Source organism: Doryrhamphus excisus, chromosome 3 (assembly GCF_030265055.1).
Source record: "Doryrhamphus excisus isolate RoL2022-K1 chromosome 3, RoL_Dexc_1.0, whole genome shotgun sequence".
Classification (NCBI taxonomy): domain Eukaryota; kingdom Metazoa; phylum Chordata; class Actinopteri; order Syngnathiformes; family Syngnathidae; genus Doryrhamphus; species Doryrhamphus excisus.
Genome location: NC_080468.1, coordinates 15,898,094 through 15,920,265, shown reverse-complemented (window position 1 = coordinate 15,920,265; position 22,172 = coordinate 15,898,094). Strand labels below are relative to the sequence as shown.

Here is a 22,172-nt window from a genome sequence, read left to right as displayed (position 1 = left end):
TTGTGTTATTGAAAAAAACAAGGCACTACCGTGCAAGTGCTGTGAGCTCATAAACATTTTAATCAAAGCTTATGTGGCTACGCATTTTGAAGCCAGCCCGCTAAACGGCACAAAGGTCCAAGCTAACTAGTCCAGCAGTAATACCTCCTTGCCGCCAGGAAGCAGTGGAGCGCAGTAGAAGGGGCGGAGCCAATCAGAGAAGGCCAGGCACCGCGGGCCAGCATAGAAAAGAGTGGAGAGGAAGCTTTGTTGCCGCCATTTTACATACAAGCACCGCGCGTTTCGGGTGTTGCTAACGTGTGCTTGTTGCAAAACTCGGCGTGTTTTGAGCCTTAGTGGAGATTTTGGAGGCCTCAGCGACTTTTTTATTGAACGGGCAATATCTAGTATCGGACGAGTGTCGTGTTGACCGCCTGAGCGGTAGCTGTGTGAGAAAATGAGCTACGGTAGGCCGCCGCCAGACGTCGAGGGGATGACCTCCCTCAAAGTGGACAACCTGACTTACCGAACCTCGCCGGAAACCCTTCGCCGGGTTTTCGAGAAGTACGGCCGGGTCGGGGATGTCTACATACCCCGGGACAGGTACACAAAGGAGAGTCGTGGCTTCGCCTTCGTGCGCTTCCACGACAAACGCGACGCCGAGGACGCCATGGACGCCATGGACGGCGCGACTCTCGACGGAAGGGATCTCCGGGTGCAGATGGCCCGCTACGGGCGACCGCCTGACTCCATGTACAGCCGAAGAGGAGCTCCGCCGCGCAGATACGGCGGGTACGTACTTAGGAGGAACTGATAAAGGAATTCTTGGTTCGAGTTAGCACGTGGTAGTTTGCACGGCGGCCATTTTCGACTCACACTAGTTCTGTTTTTGTTTAAACGTTGAGTATACCATAGTTGGACAGCCATTTTGTTTCCGTTAGTATGCCTTCATACATGTGCTTTGCTAGTATGCTATTTCCGGTTCCTCCTTTTGTAATCCTAATGTTTAATATTCGTCTGGATACACAGTTGTGCTCTATTAGTGCAGTACTTTTATATTTGAACTAAATTGTGTACAGCGTAGCAATGGTATATATCTCAATCGGTGAAGTCATTTGGAATATTTCGATACTTCTCTCCCTGTAGGCGTTCAGCAAGCCCTCGTCGCCGCAGACGCAGCCGTTCCAGGAGCAGGAGCCGCTCCCGATCCAGGAGCCGCCGTCGCTACTCCAGATCCAGGTCCCGCTCCTACTCCAGATCCAGGTCGCGATCCAGGTCCAAGTCTAAATCCAAGTCCAGGACTCCGAGGAGGAGCAAGTCAAAGTCGCCATCTCGCTCCCGATCCAAGTCGAGGAGTCGGACCCCGGCTTCCAACCGAGGGTCCAGATCCAGGTCCAAATCCAAGAGCCGACCCAAGTCTCCGGAGGACAACGGAAGAGAGTCTTAAGTTGGACGCGACATGACGGTATTTGAGGGGAAGGGGGAGCATCTTTGACAAATGCACATGTTTTGTTTTCTCCTGTCTTGGCGTCGCTGTTGTGAATTTCACATATGCAACCAAGTCAGCAGAACATGGCCATATTTTAGAGATACGATTTGGCTCACAACCAAAGGCACACATGCAACAAGAGGGCGTGATCCACTGTTGCCCCTAAACATGACAATTTGTCAGTAATGAGTGTATATGGGTGTGCTTCACTCAAACGTGTACCTAAATGTGGAATTCTTTCCTCCAAGCTGCTGAGTCCTGTTTGCAAAGAGAGGAGGAGATGGGGGTGTGGCAGTGTGAGAGCAGTTATAGTGTGTGACCCGCCCATGTGACCTGTCTGTTGCCGAGGGCGATGGCAGTTGCTCGGGAGCAGGTCACCCCGGCAACGGTTGGTTGCTCAGGAGCAGGTCGTCACGGCGGTGGCGAGGGGCTGTCAGTTGGTGGTTGAGGTGATGTGGTGAGGTACGTTCACGGGGACCGCGGGCGGACGCGCTCCCCCTCCTGCCTCTCTTTCTCGAGGGAGACGCACCCGAAGGTTTGTTTTCCAGTATGCCCGTGTGCAAAGAGTCCTGTGTAGAGCTAGTCTTTGGGAATGTTGGTACCATGGAAGGTGTGTAAACAAGTAAGGACTGTGCAGGACATGCTCGGTGTACTCTGACAAGATTGGATTTATGGAGTTACTGTGTTGCGTTTTGTGACTGTTCCCTGTCTTATCCTTCCAGATCTCAGATGATTGATCCTTTTCCCGAGGACACCAGGAAGAGTCTTACAATGGGCATGTGGACACCCTTGCCACTGAATGCAGACTGAAAGGTTATTTGGAACTTGGTCTAAAATGTTTTAAAAAGAAATAGCTTTCACTTGATTTCCCTAAACAAATGTCATTGTCAGCGTATACAAAGTTGAGATTTTTGTTTGCCTCCTTTTTGAATTTCTACTCTTCTTATAATTTTCTTTTAATATAAACCATGTTGTACTCGTTTTTTTTTCTCAACAAATTTCCAGAGTTTGTCAATTAAAACTGTTCCCCACTCGACTGGACAACATATGTACGTTAATGAATCTTGTGAGTGTGGCTTTGCCTTGCTAATCTCGACCGCAACAACAACAAAAAAATTCCCACCTTTTTTTCTGTCAACTTTTGTCTGGTTAAAGTTGTTTCCTATGACTCTAACCCTCTTTCTTGTGTATCTTTTGTGCACTAGGCGCAGTTGTGTAGCAGTTGAGTAATGCTGGTTAGCTGTTAAGATGCGGTGCAGTGCGGTGGTGACATGGTGTGGCGTGTTGCGGTGCTGAGTGCCCGGCAGTGTTCCGGGGCTCGACCCTCCGCTGCTGTTTGCCGGTTTGTAAGCTCACAAGTGTGACAGCTCATCTATCCCTCCACCCCACCCCCCACCCCGTCCCCCACCCTCTCTCCTTGTCTTGTTCCCTCTGATTGCCCTCTTGTGTCCATCCTTACTCTGCCCCTGTCTGGTTCATCATTGGGTTTTAGGAAGTGGGTCCAGTTGGCTCACAGTGAGTTTTGACAAAAAAATGGCTTCCTGATCACACTTTTTTTTTGTGGATTGCATTCCCCTGTTAACCTCTCTGTTTCCGTATACTTCAGGTGAATGCTAATAAAGTTTTTGTTAGAAATGGCTTGTGTATGTGAATTTTATTTTTTAGCCTGGATTCCCACGGGTTGTTTAATTGGTATGATTTAGTTTGGGTGCAACCTTGTTAAGTTGAAATATATGACTTTTTTTGATTTAAAACATTACAATAACTTTTTATTGGTTTTAAATCTGCCATTTAGTAGATGCGGTGGGCATTAGGACCTCGGGAGTCGCCCAGGGAAGCCCGTCACGTGACGCTGCCGCCTCTGTTGTGGCCGGAAGTTGCTACCTCGGGCAAACGCTTGAACCGGAAAAACCCCGCTCGTCTTTGTCACCCAGCTCCTACACGGGTGCTGTCACAGGCCATCCATCAAGTGTTCGATGCTGAACTCTCGCCGCTGATGAGATTAACGCCGAGGTTGACGAGCCGAGCACGTTGACGGCGCGCCTGATCCGCCTCGCTGCCCAAGTGGCTAACCACTGAGGGGGGCGGTGCCATTTACCGTGACGTCACATACAACGACGGGTTTATCCAATAAGCGCCGCACGTTTAGTTTGGCTGTAGATTATCCTCGGAAGCGTCGCTATGGCTGCTGGTGGCTCAACTCGGGCCAAGTAAGTCCAAAACCAAAACGGCCCAGACACCTTCGACTATGGACCCGACTTTCATTTTATCAGCCGTCATCTTCACGCTCCTCGCCCTGGTGGTCGCGACGTCGCTGCTGAACGGAGGTCAAGACCCGCTCAACGCCAGGGGTTACCCGGGACACGGCGAAGCCTCTGCGGCCAAGCAGAACGGCCACCTACCGGACACGAAGCAGAGCAAGAAGAAGGCGGTGGACGACTGGTGCGAGCTGAGCGGCAGCTCCCACGACCACTGGGACGTGGTGAAGTCCGTACAGTCAGTGAGTGTCCTCCATGTTGGTTTGTTGTGTATTTTTTCTCGTGAATAGAGGTGGGTTGGATCGATCCGAATATCGATACTGGTTTGATAATATCGCAGGGATACTGGCGTGATGTGATGTGACATTTTTAGTTCTATATTTACTTTCATAACAGTATTCAAATATATAGAATATGTTTTGGAATTAATATTGGACATAGGACAGCTTTGGAAGCAAACTATCAAAGGATTTCAATAATACCCAATTTTTTTCAACTTATTTTATACTATTGACTAGTTTATGCTAATTTAATGTAATAAATACGAATAATTTTACAAATTCAGTGTTGAATTTGGCGATTTTTTTCTCATTATAATGACAATAAATTAATGCAGGAAAAATCATGATCTTAAAAAATATCCATGTAAAATATGGGCGGTGCTGGCAACTTGGTATCGGATCGATGCCAAAGTTTTGTAGCATCGCCCACCGGATGTGGTAAAGCTGTGCTGTTCTGGGTGACGTCACTGCCTTAAGCTGTTTACCTTGTCTCCCTCTTGTCCTGTCGGACGACCAGAGAAAGTTCTTAAATGGTCAGTGAAAGCATCACGGGTTGTTTATCTCACAGGACGAACATCATCTTTGAACCAGAAGTGGTTAATCAGACTAAAATGGACGAACCAAACATGGCCGTCATGAATGTGTGTGTGTGCGAGAGGCTCTGGAGTGAGCTGTCAATCATCCCCGGAGGGATGGCCGAGGGTGGAATTGAACCCCTGGTCTCCTCCCGGAGGTGAAAAGTCACACCTCTGTTCCCTTGCCGCCTCACTCTCCCATAGGAGGAGGTGCCGCCCGTCCCTGCCAGCGGGGAGCCGGCGCCCTTGGCGGCTGAGCGCTCCTCCTCGTCGGCGTCCAGCCTCTCCGTTCCCAGGCCCGACTCCCGGCACACGAGCTTCGACTCGTCGTCCGAGGCCTCGTCGGGGCGCGGGCGCCGCTCCTACATCGGGCTCTCTGATCAGGAGCTCCTAAAGTGTGCTTTCTCTCACCCCCAGACCGAAGGAGCCGCAGAGAGCCCGGAGGTCAACGGTGAGCACCCATCAACACACATGTGTAGTCAGAGGCCAAAAATGGCCCCTGTGCCGCATTATGTACACCACTCATGAGTTCCTTAATGTTCACAAAGGTTTGACTCTTTGTTTCCGTCAGCAGACAAGACGGTCTTCAACGCAAACAATTCCTTCCAGTACGTCCCGGGAAAGTCGCGATCCCAGCACATGGAGATGATGATGTCCAAAGAGGAGCTGGAGGAGGAGCAGAGGTCAGTCAGTGTCTAGTTCCAGTCTGCTTTCCCTCCTTTAAGCTGCTACGTCACCCAGGCTAGACTGAGTCTTTAAGGCCAGATTGATTCCCTGCCAGCTTGGCGGACTTTGGGCAGCAACGCAGGGGAAATCGCCTGGCTCGATTTAGCGTAGAAACGTGTCCCACGATGAGTGTTGATGGCCGGCGTTAAAGGTGCGACCTTCGGGTGTCACGAGACAACACCCAAGTGTTGATTGGGTCTCCCGGCGCAGCATCATTTCGTCCTCTTGGTGACGCTCCGCTGTTGGGCCACAAGGGGGCGCCGCTGTAGCGTCTCGCCAAGCTGCAGGTTGAAGGTGAAAAGAAAAATCCAAAATTCTTAATAAACCCTGATTTGACCTGAATTAAATGCTCTCATATAAAATTGACACCATATTTAATGTTGTAATTGTTATTTTTTTAAAAGTATCTATGATATAACGTACGTATATATTCATAATTCATATTAGTTCATTTTTTAAAAGCATGATTATTTTGTAAATATAGTGTCAATTATCTTATTTAGTGATGATTAACTAACAAGAGTCTTAGATAATAATGTAAATTGTATTATTACATTTTGATTTTTTATTTTAATTTAATATATGTAATAAATGTATATTATAGAATAATTAAATATTACATAGTACAAATTCAATAAAATAGCCTTAAGTATATATTTTATCATTTAAATTGTATTTTAAAAATATATAAAATTATATATTTATATATATATTATTTTTATATATATTTTATATATTTTTGTATTATATAATTTATATAAAATATAAAATAATCTTAATTATATATTTATTATTTTAATTTTAAAATATATACAATTATCTATTTTTACATAATATATATTGTATATTTTTTATAAAATAGCCTTAATTATATATTTTATTATTTTAATTTTATTTAATCCAAATTAAATAATATATGATTGATGCTATCTTCATATAATTACATATTTAAAAATATAGTAATATAAATTATAATTATATATGACATTATTTAATTTTGACTATAATGAAAATATAAAATAACCTTAATTATATAGTTATTATTTTAATTTTATTTAAAATATATAAAATTAGCTATTTTTATATTATATATCTTATATAAAATAGCCTTAATTATATATTTTATTATTTTAATTTTATTTAATCGAAATTAAATAATATATAATTGATGTTATTCTTATATAATTACATATTTTAAAAAATATAGTAATATGAATTATATATGACATTATTTAATTTGGGCTACAATGAATATATAATATCCACACAATATTTAATATTGTAATTGTATTGATTTCAAACATTTATTCTATCATTCTATTAAATATAGTATCAAGTATATACAGTATTATATTTCTTTATTCAGTCAGGTCCTAATGTTAATTTTGTTTAGAGAAAATGTTGCAGGTCATCAAGATACGGGTGGTGGGCTGTACTTTGGACAAACTTTTCATGCCGTTTCCTTTCTGGAAGCCAAATCCCGAATTAGTCTCCTCCAGTTGATACTGTGATACTGCCAATACAAACTCCGCTTTATTATCGTTATCTTTTGTGTACTTAATGAATTGTCCGCCATCCTCTCGTCCCAGGGTGCAACGGGAGCAGCTGGCCGCCATCTTCCAGCTGCTGAGAGACAACACGGAGACGTTCGGGGAGGTCTCGGAGGGCGACATGGAGGAGCAGCTGCGTCTCTACTCCATCTGAGACCCCGGGAACTCTTGTGCTTTGCCTTACGTGCATGTGAGCACTATATGAGGACGCCGTCGCCGCCCCCCCCCCCCCGCCGCCCGGTACCGAACTCGCCGGCTCGTATCCAACAAGCACTTTCTCGGCCCGTTGTTGTTGTTGTTGTTGTTGTGTGAAGCGGATGATGGACTTTTTTTTTTTTCAGTTTCTAGCCACAACACAAACAAGTACAACGTAAAACGCTGTTATTGTCCCGGCTACAACAACACATGTAAACCTCTTCTGTTGTGTAATAAATCACACCAAAGTAAACGCCCAGGCGGAGTGTGTGTGTGTGTGTGTGTGTGTGTGTATATGTGTGTGTGTGTGTGTGTGTGTGTAGGCCCTGCCCATGACTGGTGGCCACCAGGTGCCACATTCAGTGCGCCTGTTCGCTCAGTCAGGTACAAGGTGGAGACCTCCTCCTCTTCCTCGTCTTAAGCGATGATGGCCTTTCACACGTCCAGGATTTTTATTTTGCTACTCGTCTCCTCGCTCAGCGCCGTCTTTTTTCTTCTGTATCAGTCCAAATTATCCGTAGATATCAGGTAAGTGTTTTTTTTTGTGACATTAAAGCTACACTGTATAAGTCGGGGGGTGTCAAAAGTAGGTTTTTATAAAAAATGCAAACTTTTCTTCAAGTATCAACACATTTTAAATCGACATTTGGATCGTTTTAAGTATATTTAAAGATCCAAAAAGTATCAAAGTAGGCCCCGAGTGCGTTTGGAGGCCCCCGCCCTTGGATTTTAACAGTCCCACACTATGCATTTAACTCTCCTCTTGTGTTAGGGTCGCCACCGACGCATTTTACATTTTAATGCATAAAAAGAATCACATAAAATTTCTTCATTGCATCAAGGATTTTAGACTTTTTCAGGAAACTTTATTTCAACAAAATAAAAACAAAAAAAATAATTTTTACTACATTTTAAAATGATCTGGTTGAAATTATAATCATTGTATTGTTAGGGTCGTTTTGGGCCCGGTTATAATAATATGACTATAAAGCAGGGGTCTCAAACTCCATTTACTTGGGGGGCCACTGGAGCTCAAGTCTGGGTGAGACTGGGCCGTATCAGGTTTTCCCAAAAAAAAAAAAAAAATTAAAAAAACTTTGCTTTGGTTCCAATTTTCTACAAGAAAAGCTCTGATAAAACATTCCACTGTTCTCAAATATCTTATTTTTTATTTTTCTACCCAAAATAAGATGAAAAATAAATAAACAAATCAAGAATAAATAAAATCAATCAATCAGTAATAAATAAATATAATAATAATAATAAAACGTCAAATAATAAAAACTTAAGAAACCACATATAGTTGGTGGGTAGACAAATTATTTTTTTCAGATTAAAATGAACAAAGCATTATTAGAGCCCTGTAGACATGACAAAACACGACTATAGTCACATTTATACTCTTTTTATTTACAACATATTGCGCAACTGCAGGGTCTTGAGACACATGCTAACTCGCAAACTAGACAGCTAGCGACCTAAACGGTAGCCTTCAAGTTATTTCCTTTAAACTTAAATAGCCAAAAACTTACCACTTCCACACGGATAGGGAGGATAACTATTAACAGTTATTTAACCTTGAACATGAACATTAATAAAACGTAATAATTTTTTCTGGGTACATGATACCATACAGCATCCATATCAAACTTGCGCGGGCCGCACTAACATTAAACTTTCATATCAAGGCGGGGGCCTCAAACTAGTGTCCTGCGGGCCACATTTGGCCCGCGGGACACTAGTCTTTTTCTACCTTTTTTTGACATTAATATATATGGGTCAAAATTCACCCGAACGCCATAGATCAGGGGTCTCAAACACGCGGCCCGCGGGCCAAATGTGGCCCGCAGGACACTAGTTTGAGGCCCCCGCCTTGATATGAAAGTTTAATGTTAGTGCGGCCCGCGCAAGTTTGATATGGATGCTGTATGGTATCATGTACCCAGAAAAAATTATTACGTTTGATTAATGTTCATGTTAAAGGTTAAATAACTGTTAATAGTTATCCTCCCTATCCGTGTGGAAGTGGTAAGTTTTTGGCTATTTAAGTTTAAAGGAAATAACTTGGAGGCTACCGTTTAGGTCGCTATAGCTCTCTAGTTTGCGAGTTAGCATGTGTCTCAAAACCCTGCAGTTGCGCAATATGTTGTAAATAAAGAGTATAAATGTGACTATAGTCGTGTTTTGTCATGTCTACAGGGCTCTAATAATGCTTTGTTCATTTTAATCTGAAAAAAATCATTTGTCTACCCACCAACTATATGTGGTTTCTTAAGTTTTTATTATTTGCTGTTTTATTATTATATTTATTTATTACTGATTGATTTTCTTTATTCTTGATTTGTTTATTTATTTTTCATCTTATTTTGTGTATTCTATTCTACTTCTGTATAAGTGACAAGAAAAAAAGGCGACATAATTTCTTTCTCCTGAAAAAGCATTGAAGCTCTCTCCTTCACTTCAGCTGGACGACTTTCTCCGGGAAATTGAACCTGGTGTTGGAGGACTGTTGGCTGGAGGTGAATGCCACCCCCGGCTGGACTCCTTCATACGACTCAACGGTGACCTCCACGCCGACTCCAAAGCCAGAAACCCCCATTCCCGTCATATCGAGATCAAAATTCTCAAAGCTTCCTGTGTGGGATTTTGAGGACATTTACAACCAGGATGCTCCTCCTAGAGAGTCGGTAAGAATGAAGATCAGCGAAAGGATTGAAGGCTTCCAGTAAATTTGCTGTTTTTGTTTTGTTTGGTTTTTTTCCCTCTTAGACGTGCCGACAATCCCTCAGGAATTCCCAGGATGAGAACTTCAGGAAGGCTTATCTTCCCAACATACGTTTATTCCTGCACAAGAACAACATCAACATGAGCGAGTGGAACAGACTCTCCCACTTCAACAATCCCTTTGGATTCATGGACTTCAGCTACAACGGTGGGCGACGATCTTCCCACTGGATTTGGAGTCGGAATGTCGGATCGTGGTGGTAGACCATGCCAACGTTTCAGATTAGGAGGTTTCCATATTTGGGATGGTTGAAAACACTTGTTTTCAGAGAGTTTTTTCTAACACAGAGCTTTGTGATGTCAGTGCGATCCGGAAGTCCTTATATGGGCATGCCCAGATCCGCTGTGCCCAAACTTTCATCCAAAATCGGAGGAGAAAATCATTAATTCATTCATTCATTTTCTGCCGCTTTTCCTCACGAGTGTCGCGGGGGAGCCTGAGCCTATCCCAGCTGTCTTCGGGCGAGAGGCGGGGTACACCCTGGACTGGTGGCCAGCCAATCACAGGGCACATATAGACAAACAACCATTCACACTCACATTCATACCTATGGACAATTTGGTGTTTTTGGAATGTGGGAGGAAACCGGAGTACCCGGAGAAAACCCACGCATGCACGGGGAGAACATGCTAACTCCACACAGAGATGGCCGAGAGTGGAATTGAACCCTGGTCTCCTAGCTGTGAGGTCTAGGTGCCAATGTGCAAATATACCAGTGTACAGTGACAGTTATGATGTCGTCACTACCAACAGCACTAAATTCATCACACAGCAACTTAACACCCAAAAGGTACACCTGATACAAACATGTATCAGGTACACCCTGGACTGGTTGGCCAGCCAATCACAGGGCACATATAGACAAACAACCATTCACACTCACATTCATACCTATGGACAATTTGGAGTCGCTAATTAACCTAGCATGTTTTTGGAATGTGGGAGGAAACCGGAGTACCCGGAAAAAAACCCACGCATGCACGGGGAGAACATGCAAACTCCACACAGAGATGGCCGAGGGTGGAATTGAACCCTGGTCTCCTAGTTGTGAGGTCTGTGCGCTAACCACTCGTCCACCGTGCCGCCCAGGAGAAAATCAACATCAGCACATATCGATGACTGCCGTGTTTTTTTTTAACCCGTTGTCCTTGAACATAACACCATGGAAAATGTACAGTGAAATCTAACATATGTATTTCTATGATGTTTTTGTCACGTTCAGACGTCATGTCCTCAGTGAAGTTGATCCCCAGGCCGAAGGAGCCTCACCTCCTCCCAAAGCCAGGCGGCGATGGCGGCGATGGCTGCATTCGCTGCGCTGTGGTGGGAACCGCCGGGATCCTCAACGGCTCCAAAATGGGGAAAGAAATCGATGCCCACGATTACGTGTTCCGGTAATGTCATTATTTATTTATTTATTTAATTTATTTATTATATGGGCATGCCATCTTAAAGACAATATTGACTGATGGCGGACGCGAGTAAAGTCCGTTGTGGTTGAAATCAGCTTTGGTCACGCTTGACGTTCACGAAGGAGGATGGCCTTCAGGATGTTTTAAGTAAATACGACCGACGCCACACAATGCCACCATTTGCAAACCAGTTTGTCCGCATCCGCTAGGACTCATGCGTTTCACTGATGAAACATTCATATTTATTTTGTTATTACAGTCATCCCTCGTTTATGGCAGTTACATACTTCTAGACATGACCATGATAAGTCAATTACAGCCAAGTAGCAAATGGGATATTTTCATTGTTTGAGTGTAGAAAACCTGTTTACAACCTTCTAAATGTGGTTTTTAACATTATTAGAGCCCTCTAGACATGATATAACACCCCTATAGTCACTTTTACACTTAAAAATAAGACAAAAATGGGACAATAATTTAGATTTTAACAGTATTAGAGACCTCTAGACATGATATAACACCCCTATAGTCACATTTACACTTAAAAATAAGACAAAAATGGGACATAATTTAGATTTTAACAGTATTAGAGACCTCTAGACATGATATAACACCCCTAAAGTCACATTTACACTTAAAAATGAGACAAAAATGGGACATAATTTAGATTGCAACAGTATTAGAGACCTCTAGACATAATATAACACCCCTATAGTCACATTTACACATAAAAATAAGACAAAATGGGACACAATATAGATTTTAACATTAGAGTCCTCTAGACATGATATAAAACCCCTATAGTCACCTTTACACTTAAAAATAAGACAAAAATGTGACATAATTTAGATTTTAACAGTATTAGAGACCTCTAGACATGGTATAACACCCCTATAGTCACCTTTACACTTGAAAATAAGACAGAAATGGGACATAATATGGATTTTAACATTATTAGAGTCCTCTAGACATGATATAACACCCCTATAGTCATCTTTACACTTAAAAATAAGACAAAAATGGGACAATATTTATTTTTAATTACCATTATTATTTATTTATTATCACCATTATTATTTATTTATTATCACCAATACGGTATTGCTCATTTCATATACAGACATTTATTTTAAATTGTACGATTATTTTGACATTTTTAGTCCAGTTTATATATATTTATCATCAATTATTCCTATTTATTATTTAAAATTTTTGGAAAATTATTAAATAATAATTTTACAGAAAAAAATGACAAGAAGAAATAGTTCTATTTCTAAATATGGTTTTTAACATTATTAGAGCCCTCTAGACATGATATAATACCCCTATAGTCACCTTTACACTTAAAAATAAGACAAAACTGGGACAATAATTTAGATTTTAACAGTATTAGAGACCTCTAGACATGATATAACACCCCTATAGTCACATTTACATTTAAAAATAAGACAGAAATGGGACATAATTTAGATTTTAACAGTATTAGAGACCTCTAGACATGATATAACACCCCTATAGTCACATTCACACTTAAAAATAAGACAGAAATGGGACATAATATAGATGTTAACATTATTAGAGCTCTCTAGACATGATATAACACCCCTATAGTCACATTTACACATTTATTTTTATTGTTTGAGTATAGAAAACCTGTTTACAACCTTCTAAATATGGTTTTTAACATTATTAAAGCCCTCTCGACATGATATAACACCCCTATAGCCACCTTTACACTTAAAAAATGGGACATAATATACTAGATTTGACACCTTTAGCGTAGACCAACCCGTTCCAGGGTATGAGAGGTTGACAAATCACGCTGCTATGCCTCTCATTCTCCTTTTTGTGGGAGATTTCCTTGGCATGTGAGCTGATAAAACAAGCACACACACGCTAACGCTAATGTAATCTACCTTTTTTTTCTTTGTTTTTATAAGGCTGTGACAAGTTGACACAGCTATTGTCGTACGTCTAGCAGACAGGAGAGGTCACATTTTTTGCAGGCCAGCTGGAACGGACACACCTCAGACTTTTTGTGACAACCAGGTTTTGTTGACGGGTGTCCAAAGTGCGTCCCGGGGGTTTTCTTAATGGACCCTCGGTCCCAAATCCATCCAGGCTAACTTGATGTAGCCAGACTTGTTCCCACAAAGCTGGAATCATACAACAAATGTGGACGTGACGTGACGCTCGGTCTCTGTGTGCATCAGGGTGAACGGCGCCCTGACCGAGGGTTACGAGGACGACGTGGGGAACAAAACGTCGGTCTACGTCCACACGGCTCACTCCATCACCACGTCCTTGTATCTGTTCAAGAAGTACGGCTACAAGTCGGCCCCCCACGATGAGGTACGATGCGTTCAAGTGTCGCGCAGAAGTCAGTCCCTGGCTCAGTCTGACGGCTCCTTTGTGGCGCAGGGGATCCGATATGTGATGATCCCCGAGGGCATGAGGGACTTCCAGTGGCTGGGGGGACTCCTGAGGGGGGACAGGGTGGCGCTCGGACCGTACAAAAATAAACGGTAATGTCCACCTGCAGTCTTCACCCCTTATTTGGAAATATATATACATATACATATTCTTACTGTTGTTGCATCATCCTCATATTACAGTGCTGTCATAAAAATAGCAGTTAATAATTATTATGATGATGATGATGATGATTATTATTATTATCATCATGATTGTTATGATTATTATTATTATGACTGTTGTGATGATTATGATTATTATTATTATGGTTATGTTATTATTATGATTATTATTATCATGATTATTATGATGATGGTTATGATTGTGACTGTGGTCATGACGATTATTATTATATTATTATTATTAGTAGTAGTATGAATATTATTATTAGTATTAGTGTTATGATTGTTATGATTATGTTTATGATTTGTGATTATGTTATAATTATGGTTATGATGATGATTATTAATATTATGATTGTGATGATGAGTATTATTATTATCATGATTGTTATGATTATTATGATTATTATTATCATGATTATTATAATTATTATGATGATGGTTATGATTATGATTATGGTAATTATGATATTATTATTATCATCATGATTGTTATGACTATGATTATTATTATCATCATGATTGTTATTATTATTATGGTTATGTTATTATTATGATTATTATTATCATGATTATTATGATGATGTTATGATTATGATTGTGGTTATAACGATTATTATTATATTATTATTAGTAGTAGTAGTAGTAGTATGAGTATTATTATTAGTATTAGTGTTGTGATTGTTATGATTATTATGATGATGGTTATGATTATGATTGTGGTTATAACGATTATTATTATATTAGTAGTAGTATGAGTATTATTAGTAGTATTAGTATTATGATTGTTATGATTGTTATTATGATTTATTATTATGTTATAAATATGGTTATGGTTATGATTATGATTAATATTATGATGTGATGATGAGTATTATTACTATCACGATTGTTATGATTATGATTATTATGATTATAATGATATTATTATCGTGATTATTATTATCATGATTATTATGATGATGGTTATGATTATGATTGTGGTTATGATGACGACGATTATTATATTATTATTAGTAGTAGTAGTATGAGTATTATTATTAGTATTATTATTGTTATGATTATTATGACTGTTATAATTATGATTATGATGGTGATTATTATTAATATTATGATTGTGATGATGATGAATATGAATATTATTATAGGAATATTTTTTGTTTTCTTTCTTTGCTGACGTAACCAAATGTGGTTCCTTGGGACGAGTAAGAAAAACCATTTTAGTGTTTATTTTTGTGTACTTTGTGTTTGAAGGTCATCTACGGTACTAACTTGTTCCATCCCTCATTCAGGCCCAGGACGTACTACATGGGCCAGTACAACGAGAGCCGCTTTTACGTCCTGCACCAGGACTTCCTCCGATACGTGCGGAACAGGTCAACCATGAACAACATTTATTCCCTTTTCAGCTTGGTTGATGGGGAACAAATAAAAACAAAATAAAAGAAGATAAATAAAAGCCGTCACGGTTTCCTGCCAACAGGTTCCTGAAGTCCCCCCACCTGAACGCACGTTACTGGGCCATCGTCAGACCCACCAACGGCGCCTTTGCCATCTTCCTGGCCCTCCACACGTGCGACACGGTGAGTTGATCTGACACGACAAGGTACCTTCTCCGCGTCACCGTTTCCCTCCGATCCTCCCAGGTGGACGCGTACGGCTTCATGACGCAGGACTACGCCAAGTACTCCAACTACTACTACCAGAGGGAGGGCAAAAGCCGTGTGGTTTTCTACGCCAACCACGACTACGTGTTGGAAATGAAAACCTGGAAGAAACTCCACGACAGCAAGATATTGCGTCTTTATCAACGGACCGAATTAGGAACCCAACCCAAAGCTTTGAAACCGTCCTAGAACGAACCACAAAATCCTTTCAGAACTTGTTTCACACTAAAAGGGTTACACTTTTGGAACAACTACATAGACATTTTTACCTACAGTTGGAATACTCAACATCTTCACAGATTATTTTAATTAATCAATCACCTTAAATCAAGAAATCATATTTCCTTTTTTTTTTTACAATTTAAAAATTCAGTCAATACATGAATTATACATGCTATGCGATGCTATGCTAACATCGCAGAAGAAGATGTATGGATAGATAGTAGTGGAAGTATTTTGGATGCAAAATCTCTGATTTTATTTACTGTTTATATCTTAAAAACAACCATGGGACCATATGTTTCACAGATTAAACATTCATATTTATTTTGCTATTACAGTCATCCCTCGTTTATGGCAGTTACATACTTCTAGACACGACCATGATAAGTCAATTACAGTCAAGTAGGAATAGATATTTTCATTGTTTGAGTGTAGAAAACCTGTTTACAACCTTCTAAATATATATTTTTTAACATTATTAGAGCCCTCTAGACATGATATAACACCCCTATAGTCACCTTTACACATAAAAATAAGACAAAATGGGACATAATATAGATTTTAACATTATTTGAGTCCTCTAGACATGATATAACACCCCTATAGTCACCTTTACACATAAAAATAAGACAAAAATGGGACATAATATAGATTTTAACATTATTAGAGCCCTCTCGACATACACATAACACCCCTATAGTCACCTTTACACTTAAAAATAAGACGGAAATTGGACATAATATAGATTTTAACAGTATTAGAGACCTCTAGACATGATATAACACCCCTATAGTCACATTTACACTTAAAATGGGGCAAAAATGGGACATAATATATATTTTAACATTATGAGAGTCCTCCAGACATGATATAACACCCCTATAGTCAACTTTACACTTAAAAATAAGACAAAAATGGGACATAATTTAGATTTTAACAGTATTAGAGACCTCTGGACATGATATAACACCCCTATAGTCACCTTTACACATGAAAATGAGACAAAAATGGGACATAATTTAGATTTTAACAGTATTGGAGACCTCTGGACATGATATAACACCCCTATAGTCACCTTTACACATAAAAATGAGACAAAAATGGGACATAATATAGATTTTAACATTATGAGAGCCCTCTAGACATGATATAACACCCCTATAGTCACCTTTATACTTACAAATAAGACAAAAATGGGACATAATATAGATTTTAACATTATTAGAGCCCTCTCGACATATACATAACACCCCTATAGTCACCTTTACACTTAAAAATAAGACGCAAATTGGACATAATATAGATTTTAACATTATTAGAGTCCTCTAGACATGATATAACACCCCTATAGTCATATTTACAATTAAAAATAAGACTTAAATGGGACATAATATAGATTTTAATATTATTAGAGCCCTCTAGACATGACATAGCACCCCTATAGTCACATTTACACTTAGAAATAAGACAAAAATGGGACATAATATAGATTTTAACATTATTTGAATCCTTTAGACATGATATAACACCCCTATAGTCACCTTTATACTTACAAATAAGACAAAAATGGGACATAATATAGATTTTAACATTATTAGAGCCCTCTGGACATACACATAACACCCCTATAGTCACCTTTACACTTACAAATAAGACGAAAATTGGACATAATATAGATTTTAACATTATTAGAGTCCTCTAGACATGATATAACACCCCTATAGTCACCTTTACACATAAAAATAAGACAAAAATGGGACATAATATAGATTTTAACATTATTAGAGTCCTCTAGACATGATATAACACCCCTATAGTCATCTTTACAATTAAAAATAAGACATAAATGGGGCATAATATAGATTTTAACATCACTAGAGCCTTCTAGACATGATATAACACCCCTATAGTCACATTTGCACTTAGAAATAAGACAAAAACGGGACATAATATAGATTTTAACGTTATTAGAGCCCTATAGTCGTGATATAACACCCCTATAGTCACCTTTACACATAAAAATAAGACAAAATGGGACATAATATAGATTTTAACATTATTAGAGTCCTCCAGGCATGATATAACACCCCTATATCATGAGGACATATATATATGAAGGTAATATACATGTGTATGTTAGTACTTCAGCTCACAGAGGGCACCAAGCATGAGGTGGATGAAAGAGCAACAAAGGTTGATTGTGTAATTGATGTGACCTGCATCCATTAGACCGGCATATGTCTTTTGTCTCATACAACCCGTTTTACAGCAATCTTGTCCTTTTAACAGCCTTTCCATCACATGCACACACACAATGCCCCTGATTGTTACCTGATTGTGATTGGTGTGAAAGCACGGGAAAACGTTATCGTGGTAAATCAATGTTGTTGTTGGCCAAACCAACACAAATTACTGAATAACAAACTGGTGGAACGACAGAATGCATAGAGGAATATAATGTCTTCCCTCATATGACCAGATATTTAAAAAAATAGCCATTACAAAGAAAGAGAGATAGGACACAATAATAGGTGTACAAAATAAAAGTCCGAGGACATCCACTTTCAATCATACGCTTTTGAATGTGAGGTTAATGCATGCCATTTTTCATCTTTTATTACCATTTATTACCATTCTCATACAAATGTGCTACAATGTGACTTTATTTTTCTTTTAAGTACAACATAATGAACGTGATTGTTTTATTTCGAAGCTCCGGGTTCAATCAGGAACTGGCAGAGGTACTTCCGGTAGCACTCGACAATAACAGAGTACAGACTGTTAGCCAAACTGGTCCCTGTTTAAAATTAATATTAATATGAATTTTGTTTAATCGAACTGTCATACGAAGACACAGAATTACGTGTTTTCGTTTCGTTGCCCCTTTTGAAAACGCTAAGCAGCTTTAGGCAGCTTTACGCATTAAGCGAACCCGGAAGTCCTGCCGTCCTCCCATCGTGCCTTGCGCGGTGGAAAAATAGAAGAACTTATTTTTCGCACTGTTGTATAGCTTGTGGGGCGATAATAGTTATAGTAGGGTTGTAGTAATAATACACGACAATCGTTTGGGTGAATAATATTTCCATTAATGCAACTTATGCGTGGCACCGCCGCTTACAATCGTAGCCTTCGGGATGGGGTGGCCACGTCGGCTTGATGAGATTCAGTACACTCTTGTTTCTCTTCAGATCGTATAAATCTTTCGCCTTTTACTAAAGATTTCCGTGGGGAGGAACAACAAGAGTTTTAACCAATTTTTTGATGCCCTGCGAAAGCGGGGCTTTCTACCTTGTGAAAAGCAAGAAGGACCACTGAGTGACGATGTCAAACACGCGCCATTTCAAAAAACTTTATTAGTAAAAGATCCTCAGCTATTGACAAAACAAGATATACGATATCTCCATCTAAACTCAGATTTCTGTCCTCTGTTTTCAATTTCATATAGTTGCGATTTCTAATGGTAGTCTAAATATAAATATATATATATGATATATAAAATAAGGTTTGATGGCGCCCACTGGAGGAGGGGAAAAATACTGCAACTAGGTGTCCAGCAGAGGGCGCTATTTCATTCACTGTTGGTTTGTTTTTTTATGTCCAGGTTTCTGTTGGTTTCTGTAATATAATTTAGATATAATATTGTAATACAATACTATATTTACATATATTATTATGTTATTGTTATTCTAAACTGACTCAGAAAACAGATGGAATGATACAGCACTCCACAAGAAGCAATGAAGTCTGTAAAATTAAATAAAAAATTAAAAAATCCAAAAATTGTTACAACTATAGTGATGAAAATGGTAATATTAACAATAATAATGGTAATAATGATAAAGATTATAACAATAATAATATTACAATGATAATAATAACAGGGAAAACAAGACTGTGGCATGAACATGATTATATCTTGCAAAAAGGGGTAGGAATTTATAAGCTTTTGCTTCAGACTACTCCTTTTCGGCTTGTGATCAGATAGTTGAATACAAATGTAAATAATGGAAAGTTATATTTTGATTGATGTAAGAAATGCACTGTAATGTTTCATATATTTGGCAAAAAAAATAATTAATTAATTAAAAAAATTAAAGAAAGGGTCTTAACCAGGGGTGTCAAACTCATTTCGCATCGTGGGCCACATACGGCCTAAGGAGATGTCAAGTGGGCCGGACCATTAAAATTATACCATACTCTGCTATAAATAACCAAAATATCATGTCTTTCCTTTGTTTTGGTGTAAAGAAGCACATTCGGAACATTAGGAAAATATTGAAATTTAATGAACTATCCTTTTACAAAACATTTTATGAAACACCTCATATTTCCTTAGACAAATGTGCAATTTACTTTTATCATTCACAAATATGCATTGCAACTGATCCCACTGATTGTACAAAGGCACACAACTTTAATTGGTACTGAAAAATATAGTAATGCACTTTAAGATTAAATGAGACTTTTAAAGAAAGGGATTTTTAAACCACTTACACATACGCATATAAAATCTAAATGTAATCCCTGCGTACACCTTACAAACTAAGGAGAGTGATTTTAAATGTGTAATGAAGAAAGTGTTCGCCTGTCCTGTAAATCTGTAAACTTCATACATGAAACATACATACACATACAATATATACTGAAAATTTATGGAGTTGTATGAACAGTAGAATTCCATCACACAACTTTTTTTGTTTTTATTTTTAAAGTTTTAACATTAAAGTGCACATTTTTTAAATCACCACAGTAAGGATTCATCTTCACAGAGCTGTATTCTTTCAATGCAAACAGTAAGCCGTCATATTTTTCGCTGTGATGAGTCTCGTAGTGGCGTCGAATATTATATTCCTTCAATACCGAAACTTGTTGCAAACACACCAAGCACAAAGGTTTTCCGTGCATGTCTGTAAATAAATAGGACGTGGTCCATTTTTCTTTGAAAATTCTACACTCCTTATCTACTTTTCTTCGTTTGGATAACGACATTTTGGCTGATGAGGGTGTAGCGAAGAGGTAGAGACCAAGGTATTAACAACGTCGTAACAAGCAGCAGATTTTCAGTCTGTCTCAGTGATGCGGCTTGTCTTCTACTCTGATGGAAAGAGTGCGCCCCTTAGCGGATAATCCATGAATTGCAGCGAATTAAAAATATGAATTCCATGTCTTTTATGCATTTTTTCCACTTTCAAATTATCCTGCGGGCCTGATCAAACCTCCTTGGGGGCCGGTTCCGGCCCGCGGGCCGTATGTTTGACACCCCTGGTCTTAACTGTTTCATGTGCCTGGTTAAGTATCATAGACTTTACTGTTAATGGCCAGCAGAGGGCGACAGAAACAACTTGTTGACGTCACAAGAAGAGAATGAGAGGCATTAAAACTCAGATATTGTTAATATTCATTCACGTGTTTTAGCTAGCTGCTTGGCTGCGTTATGTAGCATCACAATGCTTATTTATTGAAGATGATGATTCTGTTTGGTCATTTGGAAAGCTTAAGGGGTCAATAACTGACTCTGGGGATGTCTAGGGTGCTTAAAAGTGACCCCTCTAAAATGGAATGGTGTAGTCTTGCTGTGAAATACAATTAGACAAGGTGTAGTTTCCCTTTTTTTCTGCAGCACACACACACTCACACACACACACAGCAGGGAGGCCGTGGACGTCCGGGCCATTAACAAAGCCTACTAAAAAAAATACTTCCCTGGCCTTCTTCTCTTCCTCGACCCTCCTCCGGCGCTAAAACATGACACACATGAGCGGCGTGGCGGATCACGTGATGACCTTAGCGTTGATCCGGAAGTGGGTGGAAGGGGAGGCACTGGGGAAGGCGAGGGGGGGGGGGTTGCTGACATTACTGAGAGGCTTGGAGAGCATGCCAGCTGCTCAGCGTCAAAGTGAAGCAACTGGAAGCAAGATGGAGTCCACTGCAGCGCTAAATATTACATTAAGCGTAGCAGAGGAACACAATCCTCTCAAGATGGTGGATTTTACAGGAAGTGGGTTTGGAAAAAAAAAATGATTTAATTGATTTATGTGACACCGGTGGTCTGTTTGTGGTTGTGCTAAGCTTCTGTTCACCACAGTGGATGAAAACATGCTTTTGTAAGGATTTGGATGAAAACCCTGACCCCTTTAGGGAGGCTATCCAGTTTGTGTAGCAGGAAAGCTAACACGGCTTCTTGGCGTTCATCGCCACCGCACCAGCAAAGGCAGTCCTCGTGTTGCAACATTTTGTTATTATGACACACTTGAAAAATGAACATTGTTCAAAAAGAGAAGTGGAAAGGTGAAGAAATACACAGTCGACAAGGTTGCTTGTGTTCTTTGTCGCTAACTTTTGTCGCTAACTTAAGTGTGAGGGAGGCAGACTCTTCTGATGGCCTTCAAAGAAAAGGACTTGAATTCTTGTATTTAATCTTTTTATCACTGTATTT

General features: G+C 39.5%; 3 protein-coding genes and 1 non-coding gene across 8 annotated transcripts; all 4 read left to right on the top strand.

The window, feature by feature from the left end:
* Positions 1-155: 155 nt before the first annotated feature.
* srsf2a (serine and arginine rich splicing factor 2a) lies at positions 156-3,103 on the top strand. 2 transcript variants are annotated; one of them, XR_009129014.1, is made up of 4 exons: positions 156-771; positions 1,126-1,444; positions 2,191-2,281; positions 2,674-3,103. XR_009129014.1 is itself a non-coding variant. In XM_058066815.1 (3 exons), the coding sequence occupies exons 1-2, from the start codon at positions 437-439 to the stop codon at positions 1,424-1,426; spliced, it is 636 nt and encodes a 211-aa protein (XP_057922798.1). In that variant the 5' UTR covers positions 157-436; the 3' UTR covers positions 1,427-1,444; positions 2,191-2,516. The 2 variants fall into 2 exon arrangements, 1 of the variants encoding a protein (XP_057922798.1); XM_058066815.1 differs by lacking the exon at positions 2,674-3,103 and having other exon boundaries at positions 157-771; positions 2,191-2,516.
* A 223-nt stretch (positions 3,104-3,326) lies between these two features.
* Positions 3,327-7,312, top strand: LOC131125351 (matrix-remodeling-associated protein 7-like). 4 transcript variants are annotated; one of them, XM_058066811.1, is made up of 4 exons: positions 3,327-3,968; positions 4,787-5,033; positions 5,154-5,265; positions 6,898-7,312. In XM_058066811.1, exons 1-4 carry the CDS (start codon positions 3,717-3,719, stop codon positions 7,010-7,012), a joined length of 726 nt encoding a protein of 241 aa, XP_057922794.1. In that variant the 5' UTR covers positions 3,327-3,716; the 3' UTR covers positions 7,013-7,312. The 4 variants fall into 4 exon arrangements, with proteins under 4 accessions (XP_057922794.1, XP_057922795.1, XP_057922796.1 ...); XM_058066812.1 differs by having other exon boundaries at positions 3,330-3,968; positions 5,157-5,265; XM_058066813.1 differs by having other exon boundaries at positions 3,332-3,968; positions 5,000-5,033.
* A 66-nt stretch (positions 7,313-7,378) lies between these two features.
* On the top strand, positions 7,379-17,038 carry LOC131125350 (alpha-N-acetylgalactosaminide alpha-2,6-sialyltransferase 1-like). Its single transcript, XM_058066810.1, has 9 exons — positions 7,379-7,581; positions 9,518-9,740; positions 9,823-9,985; positions 11,061-11,232; positions 13,464-13,602; positions 13,672-13,775; positions 15,140-15,223; positions 15,331-15,430; positions 15,494-17,038. The coding sequence occupies exons 1-9, from the start codon at positions 7,478-7,480 to the stop codon at positions 15,701-15,703; spliced, it is 1,299 nt and encodes a 432-aa protein (XP_057922793.1). The 5' UTR covers positions 7,379-7,477; the 3' UTR covers positions 15,704-17,038.
* A 1,866-nt stretch (positions 17,039-18,904) lies between these two features.
* LOC131126990 (U5 spliceosomal RNA) lies at positions 18,905-19,018 on the top strand. The gene has a single exon (XR_009129478.1). It is a non-coding gene; the product is annotated as a U5 spliceosomal RNA (small nuclear RNA).
* Positions 19,019-22,172: the final 3,154 nt, after the last annotated feature.

Bases quoted from the DNA above. Each gene is read 5' to 3' on its own strand.
- srsf2a (XM_058066815.1), top strand. From the start codon at position 437: ATGAGCTACGGTAGGCCGCCGCCAGACGTCGAGGGGATGACCTCCCTC. The intron at 772-1,125 runs GTACGTACTTAG...CTCTCCCTGTAG, and splicing joins CCGCCGCGCAGATACGGCGG to GCGTTCAGCAAGCCCTCGTC.
- LOC131125351 (XM_058066811.1), top strand. From the start codon at position 3,717: ATGGACCCGACTTTCATTTTATCAGCCGTCATCTTCACGCTCCTCGCC. The intron at 3,969-4,786 runs GTGAGTGTCCTC...ACTCTCCCATAG, and splicing joins TGGTGAAGTCCGTACAGTCA to GAGGAGGTGCCGCCCGTCCC. The intron at 5,034-5,153 runs GTGAGCACCCAT...TGTTTCCGTCAG, and splicing joins AGAGAGCCCGGAGGTCAACG to CAGACAAGACGGTCTTCAAC.
- LOC131125350 (XM_058066810.1), top strand. From the start codon at position 7,478: ATGATGGCCTTTCACACGTCCAGGATTTTTATTTTGCTACTCGTCTCC. The intron at 9,741-9,822 runs GTAAGAATGAAG...TTTCCCTCTTAG, and splicing joins ATGCTCCTCCTAGAGAGTCG to ACGTGCCGACAATCCCTCAG. The intron at 11,233-13,463 runs GTAATGTCATTA...TGTGTGCATCAG, and splicing joins GCCCACGATTACGTGTTCCG to GGTGAACGGCGCCCTGACCG.